Source organism: Myxocyprinus asiaticus, chromosome 5, assembly GCF_019703515.2.
Source record: "Myxocyprinus asiaticus isolate MX2 ecotype Aquarium Trade chromosome 5, UBuf_Myxa_2, whole genome shotgun sequence".
NCBI lineage: Eukaryota > Metazoa > Chordata > Actinopteri > Cypriniformes > Catostomidae > Myxocyprinus > Myxocyprinus asiaticus.
Window position 1 is genome coordinate 42,674,816 of NC_059348.1, and position 26,903 is coordinate 42,701,718.

A 26,903-nucleotide genomic window follows, 5' to 3' on the forward strand; every position below is an offset into this window, starting at 1 on the left:
TAGCAGCATCCACATACTTTTTTGTATACACATGTAGCGTGATGTCAGTGTGGCCTCCATGGGCGATGGAAAAGCAAGCTCCACAAATCTCACACCTCACTTCACTAGGCTCTGACTGTGGCTCCTTTCTTAGAAATGTAAACTCTTTTTGAAGATCCTCATTAAATGTACATGCACGCTGCCTTGACATTTTTCCAGCCGCAATTTCATCTGTGTGCTCTTCAATCATTTCACTAACTGGACGTCTATTGATAGGGGATTGTGATTGGATTGTTTAATCCAATCATGTACTTCAAATAACATGGTGTGATTTTATTGGTTTTATAAGCTGTATCCTTGGCTACCTTTGATTAGAATACTCACGTGACTGAGAAAGCTGCATAGGCAATAGAGAAATTTTAGGAGAGGGGAAATACAGGACAAAACACGATTTTTTCAGAATAAGTTGGGACACTAGAAAAAGTGCTTAAATACGGGACTGTCCTGGGAAAATTGGGACATCTGGCCACCCTTCCAAAGTATGCAGGTATGGAAAGCGTTGTATTCGGTGGAGTAAAACGCTGCTCCAGTGTGTATGAGAGGCATAAACGTAGCAAAATCAATGTGTTTTCAAACAAAAACGTATTAGTGTGGATGTGGACTTACTCTGAACCAATCAGGGTTGGAAAATCAGGGTTCAGAACCAATTTTCTGCTTAAGAAACTACATTTTTCCATGGTTTGACTATATGAAAGATTTTATTCAACGAAGGCAAAAGTACAGACTTGTCAAATACTGATTTATTACCTACAGTGCATCAATGTATAGAAGATAATTCGTTTTTTAGCTGTATACATTAAGGCAAGAATGTTACCATATATTCAAGATTAGGTGGAACCAAATCTAAACCTCCAGAATCAGTAATTGAAAACCCCATTTTAAGCAACCACTATTACAAATATTGGGGGACACACATCCCCCCTCAATGTCTATGGTGGTTGCAGCTCTGCACACATCGGTATGTTTGAATGACACTTCCTAATCAAGCACTAAAAGTACCCGTTCTCTAGCCCCTCCCCTTTTCTCACACACCCTCCTCACTTACTTTTCGCTCCTGTTTGCGAGTGGGATTTTGTGTGGGTTTGTTTACTGAATGCAGCCGTTGCTGGAGGCTATCAAGGCTGGATTCCCACATTACCTGCCAGTCACTACAGAGACAAGGCGACTCTATAGCAATGCAGGCCCCTCATATAGAGCCGAAAGAAAAGAGCCCAGGGACTTTACAATAGAGGACAATGGCACATGCACACACACACACCTACACAGAGCCGCTCACAAATGCATACACACATACGCACTTCACCTCAGAGGAATCATTTCAATGTTCGAGCGGTGCCTTCATTATGCAAATACAATCTTGCATTTAGTGCCAGCGCATAAAAGACTGCGCCCACCATGCCCGTCTGTGAATGCTTTCTGCAGAGACGGCTGCCATCCTCTCTCACTCACTCTCTCACTCTCTCTGAGGCTTTGGGGCATTTCGTCTTTATTTATTTAGGACAATTTCTACATCATTAGTAATTTATTTAACAGGTTTAATTGGCCCTGTTGGAGGCGTAGGCTGCGAGGAGAGGGCTGCCATTGTCTGTTTGTAAAACAGTTATCCCGAAGACACTTCAGCCATGCTGAGGATTATGGGAAGGGCTGCTACTAATAAACAACACTATAATAATGTTCACTGAGCTACCTATAATACAGCAGTTCTGTTAAAAGAGATTCTTCAGTATGCTGGAGGATGTGTAGTCATAACTATGCTGAGCATGTTGAGAAACATTGTTTATGTTGAAAAAAAGGGCAAAATCTATTAAGTAAAAGATGACTAAACTATGAAAGAACTGATTTAAAGTTTTATGGTGTTTAATCCATGTGTGTATGCTAACTTTGAGGTTTGTGTAGTCTTCAACATTCACAAAGTTCACTTTTAGCATATATGTACGCCAATCAGCCACAACATTAAAACCACCGCCTAATATTGTGTAGGCCCCCTCATGCCCCCAAAACAGTGCCAACACCACAATTGTACAGAGTGGTTATTTGAGTTACCGTAGACTTTGTCAGTTCGAACCAGTCTGGCCATTTTCTGTTGACCTCATAATCAACAAGGCATTTCCGTCAACATGGATGTTTTTTGTTTTTGGCACCATTTGGAGTAAATTCTAGAGATTGTTGTGTGTGAAAATCCCAGGAGATCAGCAGTTACAGAAATACTCAAACCAGCCCATCTGGCACCAACAACCATTCATGCGATTATCTAATCGTCCAATCATGTGGCACCAGTGCAGTGCATAAAATCATGCAGATACGGGTCAGGAGCTTCAGTTAATATTCACATCAACCATCAGAATGGGGAAAAAAATTTGATCTCAGTGATTTAGACCATGGCATGATTGTTGGTGCCAGATGGGCTGGTTTGAGTATTTCTGCAACTGCTGATCTCCTAGAATTTACTCAGAATAGTGCCAAAAACAAAAAAAACATCCAGTGAGCGGCAGTTCTGTGGACGGAAATGTTGATGAGAGAGGTCAACAGAGAATGGCCGGACTGGTTCGAACTGATAAAGTCTATGGTAACTCAGATAACTGCTCTGTACAATTGTGGTGAGAAGAATAGCATCTCAGAATGCTATTCTGATATGCAGGTTGGTGCTATTTTGGTGGCACGAGGGGTACCTACATAATATTAGGCAGGTGGTTTTAATGTTGTGGTATATGAATTTTAATTTAAAATTTTTTCCCTTTCGTGAAAACAGACCAAACATATTGATGACTCATCTTGCACTACACAGATTTTTGTCCAATCAAATACTCTCTAAAATGAGAAAATAACTTCCTTAGGACATACAGTATGTATTCTCTTTAACTTTCTGTTCACTACTGCTCTCTCTCTAACCCATCTGTTGGCACTGTCTTCACTAATACATTACAGAAAGGACAGGGATTTGCCAGGGCTGTCTGGAGGAAAGATGTCACTCAGTGGGATGGTCACATGTACGAAGAAGCCCCGTCATATGAAAGCAACCCTCACCCACCAAAACAACTCAAAAAACATCTTCATCTTTGTGCTTCTGCGGCTGAGTTTCTCTCCAGGGCTCCTGAGCTGGTTGACAGTGAATGAGCCATCACCATGAGGAGACACTAAGGGTGTTCTTCAGTCCAGCTGTCGAATGCAAAGCCTACTAATGCAAATCACAGCTCTGGGTTCTCCACTAACACACACACACACACACACACACACTCTCTCTCTCACACACACACATATACAGTACCAGTTTCTCAGAATATTATAAGCTGTTATGTCGACTGAGAGCCAGCCACAACTGCACCAATGAAGGTTTCTCAAATATACATAAGAGAGAGTCAACTTTCAATCAATAATGGCATATTAAAAGGTTTGATGTCGGGTCTGACTGGCAGCCAAGAATCCTTTCTGGTAATGGTAAGGGTGACTTTCAATAGGCAGGTTTGATTTTCATAAAATTAGAAAAAAAGGGGAGTGTGTCATTTCTTGTGCGCAGTTCCAAACGGCATTAAGATGCAAACAGGAGGCAGACATCAACGGTAACATTTTTTGGAGCAAAGTGCTCCAATTCTCAAGCAAAGGCTTTTAATGGGTAAAACTCAAAGCAAAAAGTTGAAATGAAAACCATTAGCTTGCGATAGGCATTTCATGAAAAACAAAAGCAGATGGTAAAACACACCTGAATTGTGAGATCAACAAGGCCATGATTTGCAAAAGACATGCAAACGTAAGAAAAAATCAGGATGAAAGGCTGTGGTTACCAGGACTGTGAATACACATTGAGATGGACATGTCTCTCCAAAATTGAGATTAGTAGTTGATCAATATGGGATTTTCAACAGAAGATTCATAAATTTTACATTTGGTCCCACCAATCTTGAATATTTTTATTACATCCTACATTACCATAGAAGCATATGTGATTTGTGATATACAGGTGCATCTCAATAAATTAGAATGTCGTGGAAAAGTTCATTTATTTCAGTAATTCAACTCAAATTGTGAAACTCGTGTATTAAATAAATTCAGTGCACACAAACTGAAGTAGTTTAAGTCTTTGGTTCTTTTAATTGTGATGATTTTGGCTCACATTTAACAAAAACCCACCAATTCACTATCTCAAAAAATTAGAATACATCATAAGACCAATAAAAAAAACATTTTTAGTGAATTGTTGGCCTTCTGGAAAGTATGTTCATTTACTGTATATGTACTCAATACTTGGTAGGGGCTCCTTTTTCTTTAATTACTGCCTCAATTCGGTGTGGCATGGAGGTGATCAGTTTGTGGCACTGCTGAGAGGGTATGGAAGCCCAGGTTTCTTTGACAGTGGCCTTCAGCTCATCTGCATTTTTTGGTCTCTTGTTTCTCATTTTCCTCTTGACAATACCCCATAGATTCTCTATGGGGTTCAGGTCTGGTGAGTTTGCTGGCCAGTCAAGCACACCAACACCATGGTCATTTAACCAACTTTTGGTGCTTTTGGCAGTGTGGGCAGGTGCCAAATCCGGCTGGAAAATTAAATCAGCATCTTTAAAAAGCTGGTCAGCAGAAGGAAGCATAAAGTGCTCCAACATTTCTTGGTAAATGGGTGCAGTGACTTTGGTTTTCAAAAAACACAATGGACCAACACCAGCAGATGACATTGCACCCCAAATCATCACAGACTGTGGAAACTTAACACTGGACTTCAAGCAACTTGGGCTATGAGCTTCTCCACCCTTCCTCCAGACTCTAGGACCTTGGTTTCCAAATTAAATACAAAAAACTTGCTCTCATCTGAAAAGAGGACTTTGGACCACTGGGCAACAGTCCAGTTCTTCTTCTCCTTAGCCCAGGTAAGACGACTCTGATGTTGTCTGTGGTTCAGGAGTGGCTTAACAAGAGGAATACAACAACTGTAGCCAAATTCCTTGACACGTCTGTGTGTGGTGGCTCTTGATGCCTTGACCCCAGCCTCAGTCCATTCCTTGTGAAGTTCACCCAAATCCTTGAATCGATTTTGCTTGACAATTCTCATAAGGCTGTGGTTCTCTCGGTTGGTTGTGCATCTTTTTCTTCAACACTTTTTCCTTCCACTCAACTTTCTGTTAACATGCTTGGATACAGCACTCTGTGGACAGCCAGCTTCTTTGGCAATGAATGTTTGTGGCTTACCCTCCTTGTGAAGGGTGTCAATGATTGTCTTCTGGACAACTGTCAGATCAGCAGTCTTCCCCATGATTGTGTAGCCTAGTGAACCAAACTGAGAGACCATTTTGAAGGCTCAGGAAACCTTTGCAGGTGTTTTGAGTTGATTAGCTGACTGGCATGTCACCATATTCTAATTTTTTGAGATAGTGAATTGGTGGGTTTTTGTTAAATGTGAGCCAAAATCATCACAATTAAAAGAACCAAAGACTTAAACTACTTCAGTCTGTGTGCATTGAATTTATTTAATACACAAGTTTCACAATTTGAGTTGAATTACTGAAATAAATGAACTTTCCCACGACATTCTAATTTATTGAGATGCACCTGTATATATATATATATTATACATACTGGCAGCCAAAAGTTTGGAATAATGTACAGATTTTGCTGTTTCGGAAGGAAACTGGTACTTTAATTCACCAAAGTGGCATTCAACTGATCACAAAGTATAGTTGGGACATTACTGATGTAAAAAACAGCACCACCACTAATTAAAAAAAGTCATTTTTGATCAAATCTAGACAGGCCCCATTTCCTTCAAAGAGATGTGGAAGGCCAGATGTACAACTAAACAAGAGGATAAGTACATCAGAGTCTCTAGTTTGAGAAATAGACACCTCACATGTCCTCAGCTGACAGCTTCATTGAATTCTACCCGCTCAACACCAGTTTCATGTACAACAGTAAAGAGAAAGGGTGCAGGCCTTATGGGAAGAATTGCAAAGAAAAAGCCACTTTTGAAACAACAAAAAGAAAAGGTTAGAGTGGGCAAAGAAACACAGACATTGTACAACAGATAATTGGAAAAGAGTGTTACGGATCTTAACCCCACTGAGCTTTTGTGGGATCAGCTAGACTGTAAGGTGCGTAAGAAGTGCCCGACAAGACAGCCACATCTATGGCAAGCGCTACAGGAAGCGTGGGGTGAAATGCCACCTGAGTTTCTGGACAATTATAGTCAATTTCCTTCTGAAACAGCTAAATCTGTACATTATTCCAAACTTTTGGCCGCCAGTGTATGTATATATATATATATATATATATATATATATATATATATATATATATATATATATATTTACACACACACACATACTCAAAAGACTCACATTTAGTTACGACTCCTTCCAGTCTGATGATGTTGGGGTGGTCGAATTGGCCCATGATGCTGGCCTCGCTCAGGAAGTCCCGCCTCTGTTTGTCAGTGTATCCTGCTTTGAGGGTTTTTATGGCCACACAGATCTCTCGCTTTCCAGGCATCTTGAGCCGCCCGCTGCACACCTCCCCGAATTCTCCTTTAAACAGAAAAATCAAGTTTGAATCAAAAATGTCTGCGGTACGTAATGACCCATGTGACCTGTCTGGAACAGTACGCTTACATTTTAGTCTAACAGTTGTGGTCTGGCTACATTCACGCTGACAGACAGAAACACGGAAAGAAAAACAGCAGGTCTTTTGCTCACCAATGCCGATGACCTTTTCAATCTTGATGCAGGAGGCGTCGATTTCTTTGGCGAATTCACGTACGGCTTGGTTGGGGTCCTCGTAGGTGAAGGGGTCCACATAGATCCGGACTCCTGTGGGGAGGCAGAGAGAAGGAGAGAGAGGTGACTACATGTTAGCTGGAGAGAGGAGAGAAGGAGCGAATAGCTGGCAGACAGACAACATGATAAATATATAACATCTGTTTTTCATTCTCCTCCTCATGTTGGCTTCTGTCTGTCCTTCAAAATATATAAATACCTTTTCCAATAATATACAGTACATCTCTCTGCTTTAACAGAGACTACATAGACATGTAGGAGAATACCTCATTGTGTGTGTTTATTGCTGTGTTACCTGGATGCAAATGCCTCTCCTCATCTGAGTCCTGTTTGGCTTTGCTGTATTTGCTTCTCCTGTTAACACATAGAGATGAGAGGCATCACAAAATGTGCTCAGATTTACAAAAGATTGCAATCGAAATTTCAATTAACCAAATTCTTACAATACCAAATAATCTGGGCTATGCTATCCAAATTTTAGAGCTATCATTTCATAGTCTCATTTGTTTCTATTTAAATTTTTTCCCAAGAAATTTCAGTAGAAACATAAAATACAGAGATAAGATAAAGTTGAGTACTCCAATAAGTCTCTGAGATCTGAAAGAACAACCTTTGAGAAATACATTTTCCCTCTGGGATTAGCTGAAGTATTTATTCACCCAGACTAACTGGTACATCTGTGATACACGGTGGGCTGACGCATGAAGTCATATACTGTTCCAAGCCATTGTAGAAGGTCAAACTTTTGAATGACCTTTCAGCCTTTTCCATAAAAGTGGGGCCGTAAAATCAGTCAGGCTGCAAAGAGAGTTGTTCATGAAGACCGCTGGCATTATATCTGAAATCAGGAACGTAGCAATACGTAACTGGAGGAACTTTTAGAAATTTCGAAGTTTTCAAGTTTGATATTTTACGAGTTTTGTTTTGCCTGGCTGCAGTGTGAAGAAAATGAAACTGTAGCTGGCTGTGCAAAACAAGGAATGTATGTCCAACCAGTTGCGTTGGTAGTGGACTGAACAAGGACTATGCACAGGTAAGCGGTAATTACACTAAGGCTAGTGCCCACTTTCCAAAGTCTGTCTTTCAGCCAATCAGATAGGACTATTGAACGAATGAGACATCACTTAATTAATATTAATGAGCAAATCTTAAGTTTTAATTATGCTCTCTGCACCCACTTTTCAGATCGTTCAAACAAGCCTGTTTAAAATATTTTAGAGAGATGAACAAAAAGCAAGAGTAGGGTAAAGGAATGGAGAACAAATGATTACAACTCATCAAGTGGCCAAAACAGCAACAAAATCAGGTCTAAAACTACCTCCTCCACTAACAACATTCCTCTCTGACTGTCTACAGTAGTATAAATGTGCTAGTATGTGCAATCTTCAAAGTTCCCTTTTCACCCAATCACCTGCTGACCCCTTGGGGCCAACTGCTGACCTTTTTGCATGGGCACAGAGTGCAAAACAAAAGCAATGGAATAGATAACAACCCTGCCTGGGATGCTGCCCTAACGAACACTCCCTGCTGGGTATGGGGTCACCTGCCTGTATATAGAGATGGGGGCTGGGTTAGGAAAAAAAAATTAAAAATAAAAATAAAACCTGGAATGCACAACTGCTGTTATTGTTTTTCTAGTGCATTCTGGCATTGACAAAGGCCCCAAAGGTTCAGGGTTAGTGAAGGAAGAAAAAGGAGCGAGGGAGGGAGAGGGGCATATCCACAGGTAGAACAGGAGGAGAGAAGCTTTAACGCTAGAGTGCTCTGCTCAAGCTAGAAATAGCTCTGCCTGCAGGAGGCCCTGCCATCAGCCAGAGCACCCAGTGCACGTTATTTTAGGAACAAGAAGATTAGCAAGTGTGCTATCCAAGTACTAAATCGAGGAACCTGTGGCTTTGTTCAAGGCTGTACCCCCCTTCACCCCTCCACGATTGAGTGGTTGGTGCCCCTCAAGGTAAGAAGAACAGGGCAAAGGTGAGAGCTACTGAGGAGGTGTAGTTTTGTCTCCTGCTGAAGGGATCCAATGAGGATGTGCTTAATGGCTGCTTGGCCAAAACAAAAGCACCATTCATTAGCTTTGATTGTTATTTTCACTGTGAAAGAGGCCGATGCTGCTCTTCAGCGACTTTGAGAATGCGAAGATGATTATCACCGCTGATAATGATACAATGTCAACCATTGCAAGAGTTGTCTCTAAAATCGGTCTGGGAAAGTGCAATGGTGTTTAAAAGTAGGGTTTCCACACCTTTTGACCAATTCATTTCTATTATTTTTCCAGTTGCTCATGATTATGCAGTACCCTTGTGATCAGTAAGGATTTTTGACATTTAATTTTTATTTTATTTTTTTTATATAATTTTATAGAGATTGCACTCAGAAACAGCAGGTTAAAATCAATTAAATATTTTAGAGCCGAGCATAACTAGTAAAATGTATATTCACTATAAAAAATTCCATGACTTGTCCATGACTTTTCAAGATTTTGTCAATTTCCATGACTTTTTTCAGGCCTGGATATCCCAATTTGATCTTTTTTTTTTTTTTTTATTTTTTTTTTATAATTGTATCATTATCATAGTATCATTCTAGGCCTGGATATCACAATTTTATCTTTATATATATATATATATATATATATATATATATATATATATATATATATATATAATTTTACTATTATCATCATTATATTATTTTAGCATTTCAGGCCTGGATATAACAAATTTATTATTTTAGAGAGATTGCCTAGTTGCTTTTGAAATTTTCATGACTTTTTAAAAACTTCTCAGGATTTTATCTAATTCCACGACTTTATCAGGCCTGGATATAATCATTTTATAATTTTTTAAAATACTTTAATCATTTTCATTATATCATTTTATCAGTCCAGGCCTGGATACTACAACTTTATAATTTTATATAGATTACACTCACAAACAGCAGTTTTAATCAGTTCAATATTTTAGAACTTGGCATAACTAGAAAAATATATATTCACTATTAAAAATGTCATGACTTCTTTTCAAAGGCATGAACGTCATAATTTTGAAATCCCCTGACAATTTCCATTTTTATTTTTATTTTTTTGACAATGGGAACCCTTTAAAGGAGGCTCACACAAAAACAGGAGGTAGTCGATCAGCCAGATGTATCTGTACTCTGTTGAGAGCAGATAATAACTGCAGTAGGCGTGTGGCTGTCCGAGAGTGTGAGTTTGACACAAGAAAAAGTTGTTTGATTAAGGTAAAGCAACCGTGACATTTCGCCTGTGGGAGTATGACAACTGCTCTGATTGAGTGCGGTACACACAAGTACAAGTATGCACACATGAGGACATGCACACAACTGTTCTCCTGCGTGTCCCTGACTCCCTTGGGAAGGCGAGCAGAGGACATGTTTCCTATGGATTCCAGCACACACGGCACAGAGACCCATGGCAGCACAGCAGAGACTAATCAGGCTGAGCTGCCAACGGCATGTCACAATACCACCAGCTACACCACAGGGAAAAAGAGAGAGAGAGGGGGAAAAGAAGGAGGAAGAGCCGTGAGAACCAGCAAAAAGAGATTGATGGACAGGTAGAGAGAGAGAAAGACAGCAGGGGCATGACAGATAGATAAAGAGATAGAGAGAGACTGATAGAGGATGACAGATAGGGTGAGGTGACGGAGACGCCCACAGGGACAGAGGGAGGAATGCTTCCTGTTGCAGAGTATCTGTGAGACGACTGACGCACAGCTGAGCTAGGTGGCTTACCTGCGGCTAATGATGAAGACTCCGATGAAGATGAGCAACAGAATCACGCTGCCAATTACAGACACCAGCAGGACGGTGGAGTTTGCGCCATCTCCAATTATAGGAGAGGGAACTGAGAGGAAAAAGATTAATAAACTAAAGTTAGCTGTCTGAAATGTGTGTAATTTAGGTTCCCCACAATTTTTGATCAAGGAATTTCCATGACCTTTCCTAGTCCTTTCCAGTGGTTTGGAATTACTGGATAAGGAGTTTTGAAAAAGCATAACATTTCAGACCAATTCACTAATGAATCATTCAGACCAATTTGTGAGTCAGTTCAACCAATTTATTAACAAAAATCCTCACTAACGATTCATTTGGTGAAATCACTATGGTTTACAATCCAGTTTTACTCTACACAAGAAGATTTTAGGCAATTAAATATTTTAGAGCAGAGCATATCCTGAAAACATTTGTATTTATTATATACATTTTCCATGTATTTTCCAAGACTTTTGTAATTTTACACATTTCTATAACATTTCAAGGCCTGGAAAACACAATTTTAAAATTCCCTAAAAGTGTTAGGTTTTCCATGACCGTAGGAACCCTAATAATTCTCATAACGATGTGCATTTAAATTTGTCTGCCTTATATAAATCTTAAAATTCACCCTCTTTAAGGGATAGTTCACCCAAAAATGAAAATTCTCTCATCATTTACTCACCCTCATGCCATCCCAGATTTGTATGACTTTCTTTCTTGAGAAAAACACAAATAAAGATTTTTAAAAGAATATTTCAGCTCTGTTGGTCCTCACAATGCAAGTGAATTGTGACCAGAACTCAAAAGGTCCAAAAATGACATAAAGAAGGCATAAAAGTAATCCAAATGACTGTGGTTCAATCCATATCTTCAGAAGAGATATGATAGGTGTGGGTGAGAGACAGATCAATATTTAAGTCATTTTTTTACTATTAATCTCCACCTTTGACGAGCCCAACCAGTAGGTAGCTGAATGTGAAAGCGAAAGTCACTTCAACACCAGAATGTGGAAGTAAAATTGAAAGAGTAGAGTTTTAGTAAAAAGGACTTAAATGTTGATCTGTTTCTCACCCACACCCATCACATCACTTCAGAAGATATGGATTTAACCACTGGAGTCTTATGGATTATTTTTATACTGCCTTTTGGGCCTTCAAAGTTCTAGTCACCAAGCTGAAATATTCTTTTAAAAATCTTTAAAAAGTTTGTGTTTAGCAGAAGAAAGAAAGTCTTGCATATCTGGGGTGGCATGAGGGTGAGTAAATGATGAGAGAATTTTCATTTTTGGGTGAACTATCCCTTTAATGCAGAAAAAAAAAAAAAAAAAAAAAAAAAAAAAAATATATATATATATATATATATATATATATATATATATATATATATATATATATATATATATATATATATAGGTCAAATATTTGATTTTGTTTTCATTAAGAGTTTTATCATTATGGAGTTATACATGCCGTTTCATCAACAATACCCAAATCCTGCCTCTTTTAAGTTACTGTTTTGAAACAGCCTGGTATAAAAGCTCCAAAACATTCCATCCTTTTAAGAGTTTACTTTAAAGTGCCTTTAAAAATACCAGTGACTTTGTACTGAACAAACAAAGAAACTATCGTAAAGAAAAAGAAAAAAGAAAAACATACACAGAGGCTATAATTATGTTACTTTAGAGAAATAGTTTCCGGATGAGTGAGTGATCCACCCTAAAACTCAACACTCCAGTCTCTAATTGTGTGAACAAAGACTTGCCATTGTCGGTTCACAATGCCGTATCAGTAACACACATACATGTGAACCTACCTGAGTTGGTCATGAACTCGAAGGGGGCGCTAAAGTCTCCATAGCCAGCGGCTGTGCGAGCGCGCACGTGAAACACGTAGGAAGTGAGTGGGCTCAGGCCTTTGATCTCAGCACTGCGGGAGGAGGTCTTCATTATGCGATAGCTCCGCTCATTTTGGTCCTGATTGGATGAGAGAAACAGAAAATACTGAACAAACCACTGGGATTGGTCGTTAGGGTTTGTTTTATTTGAAATCAAAGCCTGATAAAACAAAAACGGAAGAGGGATTTGTTTAAGGTCTGACAAAGAAACGACAGCCAGGCTTTTGTAGGGAAAACAGCTGCTTTATTGTTCAAAAACAAGACTGCCATCTTTGTTTTCACTCTCTCCCTTGGGTGTAACCTGAATTTGCTAGTTCAAAATTCCTGTTTCATCACTACATCCAAACCACTTAAACGCTGTCGAATTTGAACCAAAACAAGCAAAGGAAACTAAGTTTAATTGTTTTTTCTTCGATGTCCCCTAATGTTTGCCTTGTAATTGTTGGAGCACAGAACAAGAAACTCTGTGTCTTGGTTTTGTGTGTATGTCAATGCATTTAAGTGTGTGCTAATGTGTGTTTGCTATGGAAAACCTCAGAGCATGGGGGAAAGGAATCTGACCATGGCTGCAATCTGTAATCAGTCAGCCAGAGGAAGACACAGCAGGAGAAGAGAGAGGAGAACGCTGTTATCCTCTCTCTATCCCAAAGCCTACATGCACCAACCCAGCTCTGTCATTCACCCCATACTGTTCAGACCCGCCAGTTGACTGGACTCCAGCCGAGCGAGTGAGTGAGTCTGGTCTGGCTATGAACTAAAATGCAGCTCTCTGGGTTGCACCTGACCTCATACTGCTTATATTAAGGACTTAAGTAAAGGCTGCATGTTGATTGCTACATCTTAGACTACAGTTTCCAGTGAGCATCTCACCCAATACCTGACCTCATGCTGTTTGTGTGTGATGTCACCATGGTTAATCTTGAACTATATTCTCAAAGGTGCATATCAACCACTAATACAGCCTGATCACATGCTGTCAGTTTGAGATCCCTGCTAAAAGACCAGTAAGAATTTCTGTTTAAATTCAAGCTTAAACTATCCTACGATTTGCTGGTTTAAGTTGGTCTTAGCTGGTTTAGGCTGGTCTCGCAGCCTGATCAGCTGAAAAGTGCCCAAAACCAGCCAACAGACCAGTCTGACCAGGCTGGGAAACCAGATAAGACCAGCGTAGGATGATATGAGCAGTTTTTTTTATTTTTCAGCAGGGTAAAACCATGTTGTTTAAAAGCAAAACCTGAAGCTAAAGGTGAAGCTAGTCAACTGGCATAGTTTTTCTGGTGGTCTTGTTGGTAGTCTTGCTGGTTAATATAGTAATAAGCCTAGTTGGACACCAGCACACCAGCATCCAATGCTGTGAACCTTAGTCTAATACATAGCATACTGGTGACTACATTTCCCACGACTCATCTCACCTTTTCATAGTATTTGACCTCGTACTCAAGGATGACACCGTTGGGTCTCTCGGGCTGTTGCCATGCCAAAGACACAGCATGTCTGGTGATGTCCTTGGCCTGGATGGTGGTAACCGGAGAGGGAGCTGGAGAAGGAACAGGGTAAAGAGAAGGAGCTTAGAGTTGCTAGGAGCACCCCAATCCCCCAATACAGCTGTTTCAGAGAAACATAAACACATTAGTGCCGTAAAGCAATAAAGGACTATGAGAGTGGAGATATTTGTGTTGTCACCTGAACCTGAAAATCAACTATACGTTAAAAGCTACACAGGTTAGTGCCCAAAGAAGAATATAGTAATTATTGCAAACAACTGCCCCACAACCTCCCATAGTATTGCCAAAGTGATGTGCCCTATATGTATGTGCCATTATATTAGAATTCTGGATACACAATTGGGCCAGTGCTTCCGATACTCTCATAATTCCACATTGTTACTACAAAAGGTCTACTGATGTAGTCATCTAGCAAGTACATGCTTATCTGTCATCTTCAGGGCTTTATCAATGACACTTTGCACTTGCCATGGGAAAGTTAAGTCAGGCCGAGAAAATGTCTGGCTTAATTCCTCGGTGCTCGGAAAATTATGATTAGAAGCAGATAAGTGTTTAATATACAGGCACTGTACTTCTATATTAACTAGATTTTTACATTAAGATCTGGAAACAGTGCTGTTGGGTAAGGTCTGCTTGATATATACTGGGCCATAAAGAAAGACCAAGAACAGACATTCAGGAGTGAAAGTTTGTTTGAAGCATGTACAGAAAGGTGTGACAGCTATCTAAACCAGAGTTCACCAAGACAATGATGGTGAGAAAGATACTTAGAAGGCCAAAGGAATTGTTACTGAGGGCCTACACGCACTCACTCCCAAAAGTCAGACAAAATGCTCCTTCCTGTCTCACACTTTCTCACCTGAAATTAAACACCTTGTAAAAGTTAACAGTGCACTCAGCACAAACAAATGAGACCAGCCAACAAATGCACATATGCACAGTTTGATCCGGATATATGCTTGGTTATTGTCACAAAAAACAATTCTGACACACATGGGCAAGAAAGAATTAGAAATTCTTCACCAAAGGGGAAGATGATTACAGAGTCTTAAGATTTTAACGACAAATTCTACACATCGGCCATACATTTTTGTGGAATTCATGCCAGTGTTTTGTGGCTTTTATCTTCTAGTTTATCTGCTATATAACATATCTATTACATTTAATCACATTTAAAATGTAGTGTTTTACTTTTACAGTACATTCTCTTCTGCAAAAATGGATCAAACATATAGATTAATCATCCTGCACTCAGGGGTGTATACAAAATAAAATGTTCTTGAGAATGAATAGCAAGTAGCAAATCATGGTCCATGGCTGTGACATGAACTACAGGCTTTTGGCTTTCAAAAAAAAAAAAAAAAAAGAGACTCTTTGATATGTCCAGCCCATACTGTTTCAATAGAAAATATGTCAGCACAGTAAAGTAAACTGGGAATTTAATGTCATTTATGGGTCTTTAATGATGCAATAATTGTACCATAATTTTCAGAAGATGGAAAGTGCTTAATTACCATCACAGACAGTCATTTTATATTATTAACATGTGAACACACACATATACACACTTACCCGCCTGGTTGGTGGTAACAGTCACAGAAACTGCTTGTTCTGGTCCGGGGCTCTGTTTAGAGACCCCGTTTACGGCCCAGATCTCAAAGGTGTAGTTGGTGTGAGCCTGCAGGTCGTTTATGGAAACCCGGGTGGCTCGCAGGCCCAGCTGCTGCGGAGAAAAATGGATACTATTGCCGCAGGGCTGACAGCGCTGACCATCTGAGCTGCACCTCTTGCATATAACATTATAATTAAGGTCCTGTCTGCCGCCGGACGAGGCTGGGATCGTCCACTCCAGATTTACAGAAGTCTCGTTCACATTGGAAATCAGGTGCTGAGGAGCGGAGGGGGGCTCTGAGAGAAAAGAAAGTTAAGAAATATGAGAAAACCACAGCTCTGAGATATTATGACAAAATACACACATGATTTATACTTTACTTTTGCTACAGTGAAGTTTGGAACAAACAAAACAGGATTATGAGTGCAGCAAAGATTGCTCTCCAACTACACCGTTGGCAAGAGAAACTTCAGCGATACTGAAATGACAAACAAATACACAACCGTACACACCCTTTAATTGCCACTGCAGGCAGATGATGTTACAGGATATGACGCATCCAAGTCTGTTTGTGTGCAAGTGTATTTGTGTAGGTTAGCGTTGTTTTTCTCTGTGGTTTTTTCCGTAAACCAGGCGCTGCTGAATTTAAAGATAATTACATTTACGACAAGCCAGCACCACAGGTGACGTGCAGCGCAAGCTGTGCAAAAAGGAAAGACACCCAACCCGCGAGAGTGTGGAAGAGAGAGAAAAATGATTACATCTCCATAACTGAGCACCTTGCTGACAGGAATCTCATAAATGCTAATTTGGTTGCTCTCACTGCCATCTCTGGTGTAAGCAAACCGTGATGTTTTCCTGACAAATATGGTTCTCTGAATCAGCGGTCCCAGGTTGACTTTCTCACAAAGCCTGCCCAGAAAAAATTTGGTCAGAGGTTGATGTTTTACAGTTTGGGAGACATAATGTAGTTCCCAGTTATGTTAATTTAAATATTAAAGAAGAAGAATATATTTTCTGTGCCACTAGCATCACCGAATAAAAAATAAATAAAAAAAGGAAATAAATAGAAATTGATTAAAACTTTTAAACAAATACATTATATGAGACGCAGATTAATTAATTACGAATTAATTAAATATATTAATATTTGCCGAGAGAAGTCCCCAAATTAAGTTAATTCAATTTATAATAAAACAATCATAAATATAATTCTGTATATTTTTATTTATAAATATAATTCTAATAATGATATATAATTATTATTATGGAATTTACATATGCTCAGGGGGCATAATTCATTGTGTAGATTTTTAAAAACGTTATTTTTTATATAATTAATTACATTGAATTAACATATTAAATCAACAGCCTTAGAAACAATTACTTATTTTTAAGTCATTAAAAATAATAATTTTAAAATAATGACTAAAGTTTTCTCAAAGACTCACCCATCTACAATTGGTCAGTCAAATAGATAGCCCTCTATTGCTGTATCGGGTTGGTTGGGATGCTCAAACAAATAGACCAATGTTTTGATACATGCACAGAGACAGTAATTACACTTTTCTGGGAAATACGCTGATTTCACGCACCCGCCATGTTCAAATTGAAAGCGAGGCTCAGGTGGGAAGAAACCAGAAGTACCGTCAAACTATCGTCTGGATCACTGGAGCTGCGATGTCGTATTATTGTGTACCAGGCTGAACAACCTACCAAAGGAAAGAGTGTGATAAATATTTATCCTTCCATCGCCCGTCGTGAATGGGTTGTCAAAATAAGAAGGGAGATTGGACCTTATTTTCAGGTAAGCAAAATAACGCTAGCACGCTAGTATGCGAACTGTTGATTGGGCTGAAAGTTAGACCAGATAAGCTGTTCAGAATGAATCATACGGCAGCTCTCAAGACACCTTAGCTAACTGTTTCTCTCTTTAGATTACAGAAAACACAACGGTGTGCTCCAAACATTTTACTAAGGACTGCATAGTTCGATCGCTCACGGGTTTACATAGACTGAGACGGAAGTGTGCCGACTTTGTTCACGTGGTGCAGTGAACTCAAACCCAGGAGGACAACTCGGTGAAATTTCAGGTGCGTTAACTACTTTGTCATTATAGGAATACTTTATTTTTCAAACTCGATAGCATATTGCCATTAATCAAAAGTGTAACATCTCTTCAGAGATCATGTTGTTTTTAACAGGGTAAATGCATCAGTGTTAGAAAAAGAACCTCAGTGAGAACTTATTTGCACTCATGTTTTTGTTAAAGAGGACCTATTATACTTTTTGGGATTTTACCTTTCCTTTAGTGTGTAATATAGCTGTTTGTGCATGTAAAATGTCTGCAAAGTTACAAAGCACGAAGTCCACGCCAAAGGGAGTTACTCTCTCCCACAGAAAATACTGCTCCTTAACTTCCTGAAACGCCTGGTTTGCAGTCCAGCCATTACTTCCGTGATATAGCTACGTCACTATGTAACACATTTGCATAATGCCCGCCTCAGGAATGCGCTGCTCAGGAAGACTCGGGAGCTGAAACTTGGTTATGGTAAGGGGTGTTACATTTCTCTTAGACACACGCTCTAAGCGGTTGACCAATCACAGCAGACTGGGCTTTTCGGAAAGGGGGGCTTTAAAGAGACACGAGCTACAACAGAGTGTTTCAGACAGAGGGTGAAAAGAGGTGCTGCAGCAATGTACAGTATGAGAAAAAATATATGTTTTTTGAACATTAAAGCATGTAAACCTATTCTAATAGGAACCTATAAATGAGCATAATATGGGTACTTTAAATTTTCCCTTTAAGGCCATTAATAGATGTGTTTTTGCCATACATTTCGATAAGTGTTAATATGTGAGAATTTTACCCAGCTGTATGTACAATGACTATATAATAATTTTTGGTGTTATTTTCAGTAATAGTGAATTTCAAAACTTTCCAAACAAACTAATTACACGTGTAACACAGCTAGTCTATCATTCAAAACCTGATGTTGTGCTTTAATTAAGGTTGTAAACATGTCCTTTCACACAATCATTGTTTCAAAACAAAAATATTGTTGTGATTGTGTTAATGAGAGTATTTGGTTTAATCACAAAAACATACCAGAATTATCTTTAAATTTAGTACTGTAATGTCCTATTGTCATATACCATATACTCAAAATAAAATCCATAATGCCTATAATATATGTCCTTTGTAGGTTTCTGTCAATTCTGAGAGTTACACAACTCTTACAGTATCATTTACTGTTTTGACAGTATACTTTATTCTCAGATTTGACAGGAAAAACTCATGGCAGCATCAGACCTTCATTGATCACACATTGCATAGATAGTACAGGCATTGTAGATTTTATTTCAACTTGGTTATGTAATGTAACAGTATTTGTAATGACTACTGTACATTACAACTGTAACATCATTCAGCATCTTTAAGATCAATTTGAAACATGTATCTTGCGTTGTTTGCTACTTAATGTTACTATCATTCTGTGATATAAAACATTTACACCCCTAATAAAAGGACAACAGAATATCTTGCTGTGTTATTTATATTTTGGACCTAAAGGTTTGATGTACCACCACTTACTTGTGAAAATGCTAAGCATTAAAAGAATACCATATGAATGGCCAACACTGAAATCAAGGCTATGTTAATTATGATGTTCCTATACAGCACTCCTAGTGATACTGAATCCCTTGAGAAGGAGCAGGAAGAGGAGAACCATTGGTTTCCTAATCCAAACACAGAAGAAGAGTGAGTTTGTTAGACTACATTTGTGTTGTTCAGAGTAATAATTAATCTACTACCACAGATACTGCAGCTGTCATCTCATTCCTGTCTAACAGAGCTCTGTAAATGGAGAGCTGAGCAAAAGAGGCGAGAGTGTCTTTATACAGGCATCATGGGTGCTGCACGGTGACTCGATGACCTACTTGATATTTATTTCTGTTCTTATTGGTTTTTTTTCTTTCTCTTTTGTGTCAAAACAAAGATCGAACCAGAGTTTTGGGGCACTGCATGACCATGATTATCTGGAAATGTCAACGTCAACGGAAGAGCAGCTGAATGCAGCACAGAAGGAAATTGCTCATCTGACAGAAGAAAATGAAAATTTAAGAAGTCAGAAGTTTTGTCTCCAGCGCTTCCAATGTGAGCCCAAGCTGATCATGTTTTTCACAGGATTTAAAGATTATGACAACCTCAAAGCACTCTACCTACAGTATCTCTTCAACCTACAGCAGAGTCTTTGGTGAGATGGACTCGAATGCAAAGTAAAGTAAAGTAGACTAAGTAAAACTGAACAGACGGTAACAGCTAGCTTCCATGGTCAAGACATTTGCCTCTTTGACCAGTTTTTCTTGTTCTTCTGCCACATGAGACAGGGTTTTTTTTTTTTCTGCAGATTTAGCAGTGAGGTTTAATTGTCAAAGGCCACAGTCAGCAGGATATGTATAACATGGGCGAACTACCTGTATTTTATGCTTGGCACATTACCAGTATGGCCAAGTAGAGAGGCCATTGATGAGTTAATGCCACCATGATTCAATTGTACTGAACTGGACTGTACTGAATTCCATGTTCAAACAGCAAGTTCAAAGGTGCTTAAGAATGTGTTAAGAGTGATATATTCTCATTACAAAGGAACCACAACTTTGAAATCCCTGATTGGGATACCCCCTGTGGAACTGTTTGCCTAGTTAGCAACCTGTACACAGGCTCCATCTCCGATTTGGAAATTACCAAAGAGTCAGGTATCTTAAACCTTCTCGAGCCAGGCGATGAAGTAATGGCTGATAATGGCTTTCTTATCAGAGACCTCCTTGCTGACATCCATGTCAATCTTGTAAACCCAACATTCACAGGGCCAAGTGGGCAATTCAGTAAAGATGAAATTGCACACACACAAGAGATTGCTCGCTTGAGGATACACGTGGAGAGGGCAATCAGACGGATCAAAGAGTCTCACATTTTTGATGGTGTCCTACCCCTTTCACTACATGGTTGGTCAACAAGATGTGGACTGTGTGTGCTCAACTGATGAATTTCCAAGGACCTCTGTTTTAATTCTAAATTACCTTTAGGTTACAGTTAACATGTATGTAGTTGAAAATTAATTAGGTTAGTCATTTAAATGTTATAAATTAATTTATTTTTATTTGGTGTGTGTACAGTAGATTGACAATGTAAATGGGAATATATTTTTAAATACAACATTTTTGTATCTATTAGCAGTCACTGCTATTAATGTAGTATAATTGTTTAAAAATATGTACAAATATTTTCTTAAGACCTATGCAGTGCTTAAAGGGATAATTCAACCAAAAATGACTCACCCTCATGCCATCTCAGATGTGTATGACTTTCTTTCTTCTGCAGAACACAAAGGAAGAATTTTAGAAGAATATTTCAGCTCTGTAGGTCCATGCAATGCAAGTGAATGGTGGCCAGAACTTTGAAGCTCCAAAAAGCAGATAAAGGCAGCATAAAAGTAATCCATGCAACTCCGGTTGGTTAATCAATCCAGTTGGTTTTGGGTGAGAACAGAATGTAACTCCTTTTTCACTGTACATCTTGACAGCAGTCTCCTTGGCGATCATGATTTAAAGCTCGATTACACTTCCTGTAGTGGCATCTAGCGCTCTGTGCATGTGTCAAGCACTGGAAAGTGTAATCAAGCTTTAAATCATGATCACCAAGGAGACTGCTGTCAGGATATACAGTGAAAAAGGAGTTACATTCTGTTCTGTTCTCACTCAAAACCATGGATCACTTCAGATTACATTGATTAACCAAACGGAGTTGTATGCCTTTATCTGCTTTTTGGAGCTTCAAAGTTCTGGCCACCATTCGCTTGCATTGTATGGACCTACAGAGCTGAAATATTCTTCTAAAATTCTTCCTTGTGTTCTGGTGAAGAAATCATTAATGTTAAAAAGAAAATTCACACTAAAAGGAATGTTTTGTTGTCATTTACTCACCCTCATGTTATTTCAAACTCATATGACTTTCTTCCACAGAACAAAAAAATATTTTGAGCAGAATATTCAGCTTCCGTCACGATTCACTTTCATAGCAAAAATCTACTTTTGTGTTCTGCAGAGGAAATAAAGTCATATAAGGTGAGTAAATTATGTCAGAATTTGGATTTTTCAATGAACAAGCCTTTGAACACGACTGTCAATAGTTTCTTCAGATATTTTTATTATTTACTTATGTGACATACAGTATGCCTTGTATGTGGATAGACAATGTACTCAAATGCATTTCTAAATAAATCTATCTTTGTATCCATTGTCATTCATTGCTATTAATTTTAAATGTAAACTATTGTTATAGAATATATACAAATATTATCATATAAACTGTGTATACATATTTTCTTAAAGGAATAGTTCAACCAAAAATGAAAAGTTGCTGATAATTTACTCACCCACAGGCCATCCAAGATGTATCTGAGTTTCTTTCTTCATCAAAACAGAATTTAAGATTTTTAGGATTTCATTTCATTTCATGCATTTTGGACCGTCAAAAAATGGAGTACATTCACTTGCATTGTTTAAAGGAGGAGGCCTGAAATCAAATCCTAAAAATCTTAAATTCTGTTTTGATGAAGAAAGAAACTTGGATACATCTTGGATGGCCTGAGGGTGAGTAAATTATCAGCAAATTTTAATTTTTGGGTGAACTATTGTTTTAGGACCTATACAGTGCTTAACACAAACATTAATGATAAAGGGATAGTTCACAGACCTGTGAGAACTATCCATTTAGCATTAATTTAGGTGTTAATGTCTGGTAAAAGTGTGTGTGTGTGTGTGTGAGAGAGAGAGAGAGAGAGACAGTGAGAGAGAAACTCTTGGATTTATCAGCACAGGTTGGGCAGAAAGTAGTTAAAAAAAGAATAAGACCAACTTAGTTTTCATTGACTCCCATTTCTCTGCATCAAAGTGTATGCACTCCCAGTGCTAGTCCTTTCTGGATTTGACAAAGAAGTCACACCATGTAATTCCTGTGATTCCCATTTGACCAGTCATCTGATAATAGTAGTCATGGCTGGTTTTTAAAGAAAACACACCATCTGCTCTTACAGAAAGTTACTGGCACTCCAATATGCCGTCTACATCAGGACACTTGATTTCAAGTAATCCCAGAAGACCATTGCTGTCAACCACCTTTCGAGCAGGAGATGCACCTAAATGGGGGGCAAAGGGATTGATGACAAAGCCACAAGGGTATACACAGTTCCCGGTAACCTGCTCATATTGTGCAGCTGCTTCTGGCTCCAGATCCAGGCCTCTCTTCATTACCTGTGTCTGAACTAACCTCTTCTGTCACTGCATACTGGTGGCAAGGCTGGTTAAGTCTGCAACTCGTGAGACTATCTTCTTAAAAGTGGATGAAGTCAGACACTGGGAACGGACACAGTGCCATATCTTACTGTTGCTCTGCCCCCTTGTTTATAACTCTAGTGCCTCAGCGTCAGAGAGGGTAACAGTCATACCACTGTAAAAAGTGCTCTCCTTTTCACTGAGAGCTGTTGAATAAATGCATAGTTGTTGTGGCAAAGGAGACGTTGGGTGGTGGTCAGAGGTGGCGGTGGGCAAGCCAATGTCTTGGTAGGTCAAGACTAATCCACAGGGCAGAAGTCCAAATTCAGTTTCAACTTTGTCCAATGGGTATTTGCCTGATGCCACCAGCAGCTTGTACATTTGGCTGTTGCTTCCGATTTTGGCTAGGTTGTCTTGAAGATCATTAGCAAACTGTTCACTTGGCGGGGGGTTGGAACAGGACAATAGATGTTGGGTATGATTCCATGACATGATCTTTTATAGGTCATTGGAAGGGGGATGAGCTGTTGGTGGCTTTAATTTAGACATTTTTACCGTACTTACAGGTTTAGTGATTAGGCCCAAAGTATGAGACGAATATGCCATGTCTGTGGCAGGGAGGTTTTACTAACAATAGGAGGGACAGATTTGCATTCCAGTTTAATATAATGTGCCAGGGTATACAGTAACACAATTTTGATGATTGCAGTGACCCAGGCCAGCTTTGCAATTGCAATTTGACTGACCGGTGACAAAGGAATCTTCAGATGGAAATTCCACCTGGAAAAACAGTTAAAGAAACAAATAAGATAAGTCTTGATATTTCTATGAAATTATGACAATCTAAAGGTCCAGCATGTTGTTGTGGGATGTTATGGAACATTCCAACAATATTTTCCTAAACAGCATGCTGTTCACCATATGCTATTGGTTCTGGTGGTAGGAAACAACAGGGTAAGCTGACAAGAGTCAGTATGGTTTTGTGTTGTAACAATATTGCAAAAAGTGATTTTTTTGTAATGATATAAAAAACAAAAAAAGCTGTCATGCCAAAATTCATAGCATTAAACTTAGCCTACAATGTAAAAACTGGCACACAACTCTGTCAACATCCCTACTATGGACCAACTTGCCACAAAAGCTTTGATGTAGTGTATGTATTTTATTCTGGATTGCTTTACACACATTCACACACACATACAGATCAGTGGTCATAAGTTTGCATACCGCTTTTGTCTCATTGGTGTACACATGTAAACTTTTAAACATGATCCTTTGTGTACATCCAGTTTTTATTGTTTTGCGGAATATATGTAAATGTCTGTGATGATCATTTCTGCAAAGCTACGTTCCCACCAGAAGCCTGCGGTCGACTAAGGAACAGCACCTTGTTGTACCAACACAAAGGTACCAAAACACTTTCCCAGTCTTTCAGTTTCGTACCACATTGGTGAAATGACCTTCCCAACTCCATCTGTGAAGCTGACTCACTTTCTGTCTTCAAAAAACAGCTAAAAACACATCTTTTCCATGAACATTTAACCAGTCACTAATTAATAATAAAATAATAATAATAATAATTCTTGTTCCACTTTAATCTGTCTTGAATACTACTATTCTGATGCTAGTGAAACTTTGTAATACAGCACTTTTCGTACCACTGTCTCCTTAAGATGATTCGATTATAACACTATGTAACACAATTTTTGTTCCTAGGTAGTAAATGTTATTTCCTAATTCCTTATGCCTCAAAAGAATAGAAAATGGCTACTATTCCCCACAAACTTTGCTTTTGTGACCAGGACAGTGATATTTTGAAATTTACCTAATTCCAATGAGAAAACGGGCAAATTTGTGTCTTTTCGTTCACATAAAGTCCGAAAAAAACAACATATGAATCCAATATCCTTCTTTAACTGTGGTCCGACGAAGACACCAGCTTTGACCTTTGCCTCAGACAGCTTAGGGAAGAAGTCTTGAAGGTACTTGAAGGCTGCCGACTCCTTATCTAGAGCTCTGACAAACTGTTTCATAAGGCCCAATTTGATGTGCATTGGTGGCATCAGCACCTTCCGGGGGTCCACCAGTGGCTCCCACTTGAAGAGAACTCGGTCTGCTGTGGCCAGTCCTGCCTGTGGTAGTGTGCCTTGGTGTCCCTGCTGTCCCAAAGGCAAAGATAGCAGGGAAACTTGGTAAAACCACCTTGGAGACCCATCAGGAATGCCACCATTTTGAAGTCTCCTATGACCTCCCAGCCGAACTCATCATACTTCAAGGCGTCCAGCAAGGTCTTGATGCTGTTGTAATCCTCTTTGAGGTGCACCGAGTGAGCCAGGGGAAGAGACGGGTACTTGTTACCCTTATGGACCAGCACGGCTTTGAATATTACTTTAGTATAAATACATGTTAATTTGGATTCATATGTTGTTTTTTCTGACTTTATGTAAACGAAAAGACACAAATTCACCCGTTTTCTCATTGGAAACAGGTACATTTCAAAATATCACTGTCCTGGTCACAAAAGCAAAGTTTGTGGGGAATAATAGCCATTATCTATACTTTTGGGGCATAAGCAATTAGAAAATAACACTTACTACCCAGAAAAAAATAACAAAAATAAAAAAATGTTACACAGTGAATGTATTCCTCTTTTGTAAGTCGCTTTGGATAAAAGCATCTGCCAAATGAATAAATGTAAAAAGTTCTGTTAAAAAGTTTCAAGACAGAACTAAATAAAAAACAATGCAATTGCCATGATTATGACATGATAAACATTTTAATTGTGCAAGGGGTGTGTACACTTATGACCTGAACTTTGTGTGTTTGTGGGTTTAAATCGAAATGTTAAGGTGTACGTGAATACATTCATCAAAATGTAAAAATATCTCTGTCCTGACAAATAACATTACTAATTTGACTGTAAACTGTGACAAATTGGCCTATTTTCCAGGAACATCCGACCACCCCAAACAGCAAGTCTCACCGCATACAGGTGAGCAATTCATGACATGGCAAAAGAAGCAGCAAGACATCTGGCGCATGAACTCTGGCACCTGAACGAGAGAACTTGAACGTATGTTGTTTGCTATCTAGTCAACGTTACCTGCATCATGTAAGGGGTTTCATTTTTTCGCATTGAGCGTAATGACCTTGCCCTCACAACGCTGCCTGACTTGCTTTTCCTGACTGTAAACAATGGAATTACATGATCGAAGTTCATGCTACGTAAAATGCCAGCTAACATTTGCTATAAATCTACACAGCTCGAATAAACAAAATGTATTTCAATCAGAAAGTCAGAAGTAGCTGGCAAGCTAGTTTGGCTAGATGTAATGTTAACGTAAAACAACCTTACCTTCAATCTCGGTGATATAACCCTCTATCCAGTTGCTGTTACCTTTCAGCTAAACAGCTCGTGGGATTCGACATCCCTCCTCAGCCCATTTTTCAACATCAAAACTCGTAAATCACAGCAGCAGCTCCAGGTTGGTAGTCCAAAACATTGTTGTTTACTGTTAGCTCTGAGATACTTCCCACCTGCATCTCACTTTCGATTTCAAAATGGCTGCGGTGTGAAATCAGTGTATAAACCTACGAATGGCTTATTTAAAGGGGGCTTACTTAAAGGGGTCATGACATGCACTTTTTCAAAATTATTTTAATATGTTCCTTGAGGTTTACTTATAATATCAGTAAGGTTGTTTTTTTGCGCACACACACACACACACACACACACACACACACACACACAAAACAGCACAGTAATATGTTTGTAAAACATGATCATTTTCCACCCTCATTCTGACCCTCTGTCAGAAACACTTGGTTTTAGTGCTGCTTCTTCTTTAAGATTTGACAGTAAACGCCCACTGTTATGATTGGCTCTCTGCTCTTGACTGACCTACCATCTCATTGCTAACAGCTACTGGGCAGGGCTACAGAAGTGATAAGGTGAAGTCAGCATTGATGTGTTGTTGTGGA

At 39.0% G+C, this 26,903-nt stretch overlaps 1 protein-coding gene across 5 annotated transcripts in view; it reads right to left on the reverse strand.

Annotated features, from left to right (window-relative positions):
• Positions 1-26,903, reverse strand: part of LOC127440513 (ephrin type-A receptor 4-like) — an 81,682-nt gene that overhangs the window by 11,490 nt on the left and 43,289 nt on the right. For all 5 annotated transcript variants that reach the window (XM_051697137.1, XM_051697139.1, XM_051697136.1 and 2 more), the window contains exons 5-11: positions 15,545-15,880; positions 13,880-14,004; positions 12,387-12,546; positions 10,551-10,662; positions 7,090-7,148; positions 6,714-6,827; positions 6,360-6,545 (exon numbers count right to left, since the gene is read on the reverse strand). In XM_051697137.1, the coding sequence (XP_051553097.1) occupies positions 6,360-6,545; positions 6,714-6,827; positions 7,090-7,148; positions 10,551-10,662; positions 12,387-12,546; positions 13,880-14,004; positions 15,545-15,880 (1,092 nt within the window). The remainder of the gene's footprint in view (positions 1-6,359; positions 6,546-6,713; positions 6,828-7,089; positions 7,149-10,550; positions 10,663-12,386; positions 12,547-13,879; positions 14,005-15,544; positions 15,881-26,903) is intronic.